At 36.8% G+C, this 11,120-nt stretch overlaps 1 protein-coding gene across 2 annotated transcripts in view; it reads right to left on the bottom strand.

The window, feature by feature from the left end:
* Positions 1-11,120, bottom strand: part of oxsr1b (oxidative stress responsive kinase 1b) — a 47,987-nt gene that overhangs the window by 14,477 nt on the left and 22,390 nt on the right. For both annotated transcript variants that reach the window (XM_079862685.1, XM_079862684.1), the window contains exon 4: positions 4,500-4,641. In XM_079862685.1, the coding sequence (XP_079718811.1) occupies positions 4,500-4,641 (142 nt within the window). The remainder of the gene's footprint in view (positions 1-4,499; positions 4,642-11,120) is intronic.

Here is an 11,120-nt window from a genome sequence, read left to right as displayed (position 1 = left end):
TATTCATTTTATTTATTACTACCACCACTGAAGCAAATGAGACTGCCACTTAATTGTAAAATAGTTTAAAAATGTTGTTTCAATCTCCATCGACAATGACAAATGTTTATTTTTTTAGTGTATCTCACAAACTAAGAAACTTGGAGGACAAGGAAGCCTTGGAAGATTATTAGAGGAATGATAATACTACAGGGTTCAAACTTCCCAGAAAGCAACTGCATCACCATATAAAACCCAGATGGTACTAGGCAATCCAAAGAATGTCAGAACAAAAGCGGAATGGTTTCCTGAGATCTAAGCGATACAGATCTCTTACAGCCTCAGCAATGATGTCACCCCTCTGTGGGAGCCATGACAACGTGTTCTGGTTTCCCCAGCTGACACTCATAACAAAGAAAGCCTCAGTGTGAGGACAGACCCAAAGAGTCCATCTGAGTCCAAGAGAAGCTCAAAGCTCTACATCGACAGATTGTTCTTAAACTGAGGCGAGGGTGAAAGACTATTCGAGAAGCCACGAGGGAGGGAGTAGATGGGCGAGATGATTTTTACATCCATCTGCTGGACTTCACAGGGCAGTGAAGATGATGAAGAATTTTGCTGCTTCACTCCCTTTTGACAACTGACCTCATGCCAGCCTTAAGCCAGTGTCTAATTGCATCCTCCAGGGATGTGGAGGGTATCGTGTCACTCCCTCCTTGCGGCACACACACACATTCATATATTTATGCATTTATGTATGTATGTATGCATGCATTTATGTACACTGGCGTTCACAAGTTTTGGATCGGTAAGATTATTAATGTTTTTTAAAAGAAGTCTCTTCTGCTCACTAAGGTTGCATTTATTTGATTAAAATACAAAAAACCCAGTAATATCGTGAAATATTATGACAATTTAAAATAAATGTTCTCTATTTTAATATATTTTAAAATGTAATTTATCCCTGTGATCAAAGCTGAATTTTCAGCATCATTACTCCAGTCTTCAGTGTCACATGATCCTTCAGAAATCATCCTAATATGCGGATTTGATGCTCAAAAAAACATTCATTATTATTATCAATTTATAATCATATTATTAGCATTTATTTTAAAATAGAATTTTAGTGTGTATATATATATATATTAGGGGTGTAACGGTACACAAAAATCACGGTTCGGTACGTACCTCGGTTTTAAAGTCACGGTTCGGTTTATTTTCGGTACAGTAAGGGAAAGAAATGCAAACATTAAACTGCAGGTTGTTTATTACTATAAACTTTTTTTAACAATTTGTTTACACTTTTTTTTAAACACTTTTTAATAAAATATAATAAAATAGATATAAAATAAAATAAAAGAATAAGAAATAAAATACTGCTGCAAAGTTCTCCACTAAATAAAATACTCTCAGTCTCAAACCAATATCACATAATAAAATATAATGAAAAATATAAATAAATAACTATGATTACAGTGCAGCATTACCAATCCCAGCTTGTAGGCCTGCTCATATTTAAAAATTAAGGCTGGGAATCGATAAAAAAAAAGAACTAATTAATTGCACAATTTGCTGTAATTAATTGCAATTCCTCCAAGCTTGTAATCATCAATAATTAAACTTATAATCACCTAATTAAATGAAACACGGGGGAAAAAAGGAACAGAAAATAGCCCTATATTAAAATAATATTAAGCATAAATATATCAATGTATTATTATTTTTCAATAATCAATCAACATAATCAATTTAAGATTTTTTTTTCCACTTTTTTAATAATTATCAAAATAAAATATAGTCCAAAGCTATAGTAGCCTACAAAGCTATTATTACCAGAGCATGTGATCAGAGCAGGTCATTTTACCATTGTTGCAATGCCAGCATAACTATACCAGCTCAGCAAACAGAAGTGTACTACTGAGAAATTTCACCTTATTTGAGCGGACTTTGCTTTTCCAGTGCGTGATCGGTACATGATTGGAGTGTTTGGGCTGTTAACGACAGAGCAGAACGCGCAGCGCAAACACGGACTCGAACATTGAGCAGAGAGCGCAGCGGGCCGACACACACACACACACACGCGCGCGCGCGCGGAACGGAGAGTGCGGCGGCGCACACGGAGCGGAAAAGCTTTTTTTTCGCCCTGCAGTCTATTTCATTGGTTTAGGTTACAGTGACGACGGATAAAACTTTAGAATCAGCTGCAGGGCGGGATTTGCGCTGAACGCGGAGACTTCCGCCACTTAATATGTTCGTGTAGAAACACGAAAATGTACCTATGTTCCGCACACAAAATATTGCATTCAGTCATTCGGTACACACGTGCACCGAACCGAAAGCCCTGTACCGAAACGGTTCGGTACGAATACACGTACCGTTACACCCCTAATATATATATATATATTCACGATACAGCACAGCCTCTCGTACCTTATTGCTTACATATAGAAAACAATAAAGTGTTAACAGCGGTTTTAAATTTGAATAATATTTAACAATATTACTGTATTTTAATTTTATTTTTTTCAATCAGCCTTGGTGAGTAGAAGAGACCTCTTTTAAAAACATTAAAAATCTTACCGATCCAAAACCTTTGACTGGCAGTGTATTGGAGATGGAGCAGTTCAATATGTCCCATCTAACATTACTACATGCAACACATCAATACAGGGAAAAAAAAATCTGGCTACATAATTAAAGTCCATCTTCCAAAAACTATGTCCAAAAGCAACAAACTAAATTTACTAAATTTGATGTCAGACATCTTAAAAACACTCTAACAAGCTTCTAACAAGTCAAAAATGACCTCCCGTCCCACTGGCGGCACAGCAGAGACCAAAAAGACAAGGTCTCCTTCATTGAGATTCAGAGTCAAGCTTGCAAGTCATGGGTATTTAACCAGACTAAAAGCCTGTGATTTATTTACACTGTCTGCTTTAACAGGCCTGTGCGTGTACAGAGGGAACAAGGGATATGAGAAGAAAGCAATTAATATAAAAAGGGAGAGATAGAGAGAGAAACCGACAGTTGATTTAAATTAGCCATCAGTGAGTCATCACCGCAAAGAGTGTATTGACTTCTGAAGATGAATGTCTCAGATAAACTAGCAAAGGAATCTTTGATGAGCTTAGTAAAAGATTGGGAATGAAACGGCCATATATGCTTGGCCTGCATCAACTGAGATTTGTATGTTCTAAAGATTTAATGATAAAAGACTTTAGGGTACGATTAGACTAGAGAGCTCACTCAGTTTTTCCATGGATTTCCATTGGAAACTCAAGCAGATGTTGATTCTGAAACGGAATTCATTAATTCCATCATTCATCATCTGAGATTAGGCTGATTAAATGGAGTCTCGGTCCAGAGGCATCCTACAGACCTTCTTTGTGTTGAAACCAGTCCAGTCTTAAAGAGACAGTTCACTTCAAAATGAAAATTCTGTCATTATTTACTCGTTCTCATGTCTTTTTATGTTGTTTTTTCTCTTGTAGAACACAAAAGATTTGTTTTTCCTACACAGATATTTTCCATACAGTAACAGTCTGTAAAGCACCATAAAAGTGGTCCATATAAAATCTTGCACGATATTACAAATCTTCTGAAACATACAATAACTTTGTGTGAAAAACAGGCCAAAACTCAAGTTATTATTCCCTGAAAATCTTCCCCTTCCAGTGAGCGGTTAAAGAAATCACAGAAGCATTTGAATTATTAACAAACAATATCCGATTTGTGAATAAATTGTTCTTTTAAACCAGTTCTTTTGAGTGAATGAATTGATCTGGTTCACAAATTAATTAGCCTAAATGATTCTTCATGGATTCAATTATTCTTACTGGATTTCTTTTTGTTATTTTTGTGATCACTATAAACTTTTATTGTATGGAAAATGAAATTCTGTTATCCATTAAACGCATATTTCAAACAAACGCAGTTCACCTGTGTGTGAATACACAATGATGAAGTGTTTCACTCATAGTTATGGCAGGCAGAAATCAAAAGAATAGGAAGTATCATCAGCAAAACTTGAAATGGCTCAGCGATTTACTGTAGAGCAAGTACTGAACGCAATCAAATCAATCAAATCAGATCAATATATTGATTTTGAAGATGTTGAAAATTATAGTTTTGAGAATATGTTTGATATTGCAAATATTAGCCAGATGCTGAATGTACTGGGAAATGAGCTCTGATGAGGACAGTGATGATGGTATAAAACATCTGCTCAAACTGAACCCTTCCAAGCTCCAAAAGGTGACAAATAAGCTTTATTTTATTCTTCTGTAATTGTTACTCATATCAGGAGAATTTTATATTATCTTGACAGGTAGAGTTCCATCAGTGTTAGATATAGATCCGGGTCACTAAAGACCCGAATATGTAATAATGATTGGCGAAACATTTGTGCATTTAAGGGTTAAAAACAAAAAACAGCATAGAGGTTTAGAACAACATGACGGTGAGTAAATAATGACAATTTCTAAGTATTCAAAATCTTTTCTAAAAGTGAGAAGTGTTACCTGTGGATCTGGCCATTTTTGTGGAGGTACTCAAGACCCTGAAGGACCTCTTTCAGCACTGTAGCAATACTGGGTTCATCCAGCACACCGGTCTTGTGTTCCCCCTTTGAAATGATGTGCTTTATCACATCTAACACTGAGCCTGCAACAAGGAGAACACAGAGAGCTGTTAGTAGACAAAGTTGTACTGTCATTAGCTTCACAAGTGCACATCCTAGAAGAGCTTCAGTAGAGGGCACGTGTTATTTACTAGGCCGTTTTGTGGCAGACTTACTGGCCGATGTCCATCATTCTTGTGCACTTGGCTTGCGTGCATGACCTTAAAGCTTTTCCAGAAGGTCAGACAAAAATGTCATAATCTACAGTGACTTGCTCTGGCTGCTTCCCAAGAATTTTTGTCTTTTTGTGCTGTTTATATTTACAAAGCTTAACTTGATTATGGGACACCCAACAAACCAATATTGTTTCAGCCTTGATGGACAGAAATATGGACACCCAAAGTAAATGTTTTAGGAAAACAATCTTTCAATCATTATGTTTCCCATGATATTTAATTAAGGCATATGAAAGAGTCCATGAAGAGAATGTTCAATCTGCAACTTTATCAACCAGTTAGGTCATTTTTTTTGAGCTGGAGGATGGCCAGCACCTCCCGCAAACAGCGCAGACAGACAAAATATCCTGAGGGAGCTGATGTAAACGGCATAAACCAAAAAATCCGCTGGCCTCCATGTGTCAGGGAACGCTCTGAACGGCCTCGTTTCAGACATCAGTTAGACAAAGACGGTCTGTTCATGCAACCACCCTAGAGTTGCATATGTAATTCCTATCCATGTGAAAAGATGGAGAGAGCTGACAGCAAATGAAATTTCATCCCACTACCTGAAATGAAATTATGATAAAAAGAATTCGGAATTCCCAGAATTCTGATCAAGTTAACTCCCATGGCATCACAGGGTTCTCTTCACTGACGCCGACAGCGGAACTTTAAACCCTCCGGGGGAGAGGAAGTCCAACAGCGTGCCGTCGGTACACTAGAGTGGGCGGATGGCCAGTGTTTGTGTGGGGCAGAGCGACAGTCCAGAGGCACAAAGATATTTAAGAGCACAATCACTTTAGGATATTTCTTAAGGATGGAAACATGATATTAATACTCTTACTCAAAAATTTGGGATCAGTAAGATTTGTTTAAAGAAATTAATACTTTAATTCAGTAAATATGCATTTAATTGATCAAAAGTGACAGTATGCATCTACAATATTTAAAATAAATGTTGTTCTTTTGAGCTTTCTATTTCTCAAAGAATGTTGCTTTTTTTTTTTTAAATCGGTTTTCACACAAAAATTAAGCTGCACAACTTTCAATATTGATAATAATAGGAAATGTTTCTTGAGTACCAAATCAGCATTTGGAGTAACAGCTGCTGAAAATTAATCTTTGCCATCACAGGAATAAATGACATTTTAAAATATATTTAAATAGATAACAAGAAGTTTTTAAAATGTAGTAATATTTCAACATGTTACTGTTTTTACTGTATTTTTGATCAAATAAATGCAGCCTTAGTGAGCCTAAGAGACTTACAAAAACATTACAAAACCTCACCAACCCCAAACTTTTGAACAGTATTTAAACACAGTATGATTATGCATTATGTCTGCATATCATCTATGCAGGTTGCTCTACATTTCTAAACCATTAAATGGCAAATACAAAAATACATGTATGAAAAATACCGATATACAATTTCACACAGACTGAATATTGTATTTTGAAGAAGTGCAGTATGACTCGCCAGGAAAAACTGTGAGATCATAGCCAAGGAAATCAAGGTAGTTTATCACACCCACACCCTAGCTCATGGTGAAAGTGATTCGAGAAACAGAAAAATGGCTTATGTGTTTTCTTATTTTGGCTTCTTTTTTTCTTCTTTCTACAGCTCATTCTTCTTCCGCGGTTTAAAAAGGGTATCGTCGACCTCTGAGTGGCCTGAAGGTTGTTTTATATAAAAACTCATAAGTGAGCATTCGAATGAAAGAAAAACAAGACGGTGAAAGTGTGTGTGTGCGGGCATGTGTGTGTGGCATGAAGCCAGTGCACTGCTGACTGAGCGAACAACACATCAAGTTTCACTGATGGCTACGACCTGGATTAAGAGCAGTCAAGCTCCAACAGAGAGAGAGAGAGAGAGCGAGAGAGAGAGAGAGAGATATATCTTGGTAAATGATGCTACATTAGTTTACAAACCCATGTGAGATTGATGGGTGAGGCTGCTGAGTGAAACCAGCTAAATTCTTAGCGTCAAACATACACAGGGAGGGCCAGAGAACAGAGATAAAAATGTAGTAATTTCCTACAACTCCACAAAATATCTTGAGCTCTTTGGTTAACATTAACTTTAAGACGGTGTTCCACAAAAATAAAATTGATTAATTCATCCTCGTTCTAAACTTTACGAGTTTTTTGTGTGGAAAACAAAAGGAGATATTAAGCAGAATGTTCATGCTGCTTTTTTCCATACCATTCCATAAAGTGTGTTGTACGTTCTCACACTACAAAAACAACAAAAGGCACCATAAAAGCTAGATGGAAATAGTCAGTATGATTTGTGGGCTATATTTCCTTCTGAAGCCACATGACAACTTGGAAATATAGCGCACAAGAGCAGCATGAACATTCTGCTTAATATCGCCTTTTGTGTTTCACAGAAGAAAGTGATACGGTTTGGAACTATATGAGGGAGAGTAAATGAAGTGATTTTTATTCTTGTCTTTAAGTTAATATTAATCTCATTGAAGAAAAACAAATGACAAAACTTTCATTTTTTGAACAACTGAACTAATCCTTTAATTATGAATGACAGGGGGGGCTCATCAACAAAACTTCCCCAGCGTCGGATCCCAAGAATGTTCATCCTGGAACGCCTCAATCATGTGAAGCCCCATGCTGAGATGTGATGGAGATGTGACTGTAAACGCTTCTCATTTCATTAAATACTAAACAAATGGCTTTATGTCTTGTTCACATGAGCCAAACTCCCATTCCAAATGCTCTTGAAAGCAACTCTAACCGTGACCATGTGGTGCAAAAGCACTCTTGATATTCTCTCATGACACTTTGAGGAAAAGCATCACCAGGAAATCTCCCCAATGCCCTTTCTGTAATTCCAATTATGCTTCTGCAACAGGAAAAGAAAATGACTCTTTGTCCAACAGTTGTCAGACTATCTGACACTGCTGCCTTCCTAAGGATCCTGCATTGGTGTGGGTGGAACATGCCACGTCGTGCCCACTGGGCCAAAGGGCACAGGGCCATACGGGGCTGCTGGTGAGGGAAAGATTACTCTAAGAAAATAAGGGTGGAGGAGCAGAGGGAAGATAGGAAGCATCTGTTGTCTCTCAGTGGGCTGAGAGTCACTACGGGCACAATGCCATATTTCAAAACATTAAAACCTACAAGACGGCGACAGCTTGCTCTGGGTAATCTGCTTCCTGGATGAAAAAAAAAAATCCACATTCATGAATGTAGAACTGAGTTTATATTGAAATTCCTGATAGTCTGTGTGTATGTTTGTACTTGTATGTGTGTGTGTGTGTGTAATATGCTGAGTCTCCAAAATTTGATCTGTTTAAGTGGATTGTTCATCTTGACCCTGTGAGACAGTCATTACATTTAGTATTGGATGGTCATCATTTGGTTCATTCAATAAAAAGGGTCCCATTTCCAGGCTGAATAGGAGATTTCTAAAGTCATTTTTTAATATTTTACATAAATGAATTGAAATGCATAATTGTATGTAAATTTAAATATACATTTTAATATATGATAGATGCAGTAAATAAATAGCTATTGGATTTTTACTGATGTGTAGAACATTTTTATATGTCTACATCACTATGTGAAAAGTGTAATTTGAATATATTCTGTCAGATAAATAAAATGTGTAAGCATCAATTGAATTATATTCTATTCTAATATTTGAAAAATGTATACATTTGAATATGTAAAATGAATTATAATATTATAAAAGTTATTGGATGTTTGTTGGTGTGTAGAAACGGTCTACTACTTCAGCTACTCCACCTTTTACTATGATAATATATGATTCTGTTTTTGCACTTGTACACAAATGGCACCGGTTTTGTAGAATGACTCATTTATATCCAGTGCAGCACACAGGTGACAGCCAACAATGTGTGCTTGTAAAGTTGCAAAACTCCCATCTAGCTGTAAAAGATCTACTTACAAGTGCTGTTCAGAGGCCAGAGAGGACTAAATCTTTTGTGCTATGTACTAATGAACACAAAAGTGCTATGTGCTAATGTGTACAGGGTTGAGGAGATTCCCCCCCTTCTATGTAAAAGCGCTTTGAGTAGTGCCCAGAAATGCGCTATATAAATGTAACTAATTATTATTTATTATAATTATAATGAAGTTATTGATCTTGTTCCGTATCTCACATACCTTTGTACCCAACAAATAGGCCAGGCTGAGAAGGTGACTTTCTGCCAGATCTGCTCTTCCTGTAAATGCCATGTGTGAATAAAGCAACTATGAGATGTATTATTCTTTTCTTTTTTCTTTAGTTTAAGCCCGTTTTGCCTTCATGGTACAGGACAGTACACAGGAAGTGGAGGGAATGACAAAATTAGTAAAAAAAAGAAAGAATGTTTGTTTCGTAGTTCTTTCCTGAACGCACTTCCTATGCTGAAACTATGGAATGCCACCAAGCAGCATCACGTAAAATCACATTCCTGTTTACCTCATCACTTCTGACAGCTGTCAAAGGGAACGTTACAAAAGCCACTGTCAAGATGGGACGGTTACAAAGTAGTCAACTTCAGGCTACCAACCAACAGATGGCTTTGAGCAGTACAGCTCTTTAACTGTTCACTGAAGAGGATTGGCTAATGATTGGCTAATTTCTGCCGTTATATTTAAAGGGATAGTTCACTCAAAAATCTAAATTGTTATTTACTCACCCTCATATTATTCCAAACCTGTCTGACTTTATTTTGTCATGCAAAAACCAAAGAATATATTTTGAGGAATGTTTGAACTGTTTTTGTCCATACAATGGAAGTCAATGGGGTCCAAAACAACACTGATTGGACCCCATTGACTTTCATTGTATGGACAAAAAAAAAACCTCTTCAAAAATGTTTATTTTTTGTGTTCCACAGAAGAAAGTCAGTTTGGAATCACATGAGGGTGAGTAAATGATGGCAATTTTCATTTTTAGCTTAACTATCCTTTTAAGACCCCTACCCTTTTTTACACAATAAAAACACAGCAGTATCTGTTATGTTTAAACTAGCCGCCTGCCCTACAGCTGTGAGACCTGTCGTGGCCTACCTTCATACTTAAAATGGGCTGCGTGCCACCTGGGCATCTTCAGCTGGCAGAAGCAGGAGGGCACGACAACTGATGACAGGCGTAAAATGAACTGCGATTATCCAGACAGAGTGATTTCAGCTCTGCACCGGGGGAAGAAAGGCCGCGTCCCACGGCTGTCAGTGTCAGCATGAGCCACACTATAATCTCCCTGTCCAGCACTTGGCTGCGTCTGGGACAGAGCATTACACGCTGGCTTGAAACATATCATCAAACTCTCAGCAGTTGCTTTACACAATGGGGTTTGGAAAGAGGAGGACTATTGGAGCTTAAGGACGCAATGCAATCAAGAAGCAAAACGGGCTGTTTAAAACCAGGGCTGCACGACACTGGAAAAAAAACGGACATAGCAATATTCTGTTTTTCTGCAATATATATTGCGATATGAAAAGATGCAGGAATTTTCACCTGATGACATGAAAAGCCATATTTGGAATAAATGTATCATTCTCGAGTGAGTGGGTGGATTTTTGGGGGAGTGCATCAGCATAATAATAATAATAAATAATAATAATAATAATAATTACTTTTTCTGAAGACTTTATTTGAGTGTGAAATCCTTGTAGGGCTGAACGATTTGGGAAAAAACGTAAAAATTGGGAAAATTTATCATACATGGGTTACTTTTTACAAGAATCGACACACTTATTTCAGTAAAAAACAGTTAAAAAAAAAGTTTTCATAGGCCACATTTCATATCCCACTGTTGACCAATTCAATATATATGGTATATATAGGAGCACTTCAGTACTATTATTTAAAAAAAATATTAAACATTATATTATTATATTTAAAAAACATAATAATTTTACTGTAAAATTACAATACTAATATTTACGTCTTAATTTCTTCATTTTTAAACAAGCTTTTATTTTTACGGTTTGCGGAATAAAAATATGAGCTGTCAGTTTCAGAATGAAGCACCGCTGAAACACTTTATAATAAACTACGCATGTGTAAATGCCGCGCTTCACTCTGAAAACGGCAGCGCATATTTTTTTTAACTAAATCGTACCCTGTGCAATTTGACAATCGCACTCGATATAACGTGCGGCCCTAAATAAAACTATTTACAGCAACTTCACAGCTGAAAAAAAGATGACAAATTCTGATCTGTTTGCATAACTTTATGTGCCAAGATGTGCTTGTGCATGTCTTAGGAGAAATTCCCCAAAAGCCAGACTGGCAAGATTGTCAAAAGATATCCGTGCTGGACACAAGTTATA

The sequence above is a fragment of the Squalius cephalus genome (assembly GCF_949319135.1).
Source record: "Squalius cephalus genome assembly, chromosome: 25".
NCBI lineage: Eukaryota > Metazoa > Chordata > Actinopteri > Cypriniformes > Leuciscidae > Squalius > Squalius cephalus.
The sequence above is the reverse complement of the archived record's forward strand: the minus strand, read 5'-3'. Positions and strand labels throughout refer to the sequence as shown.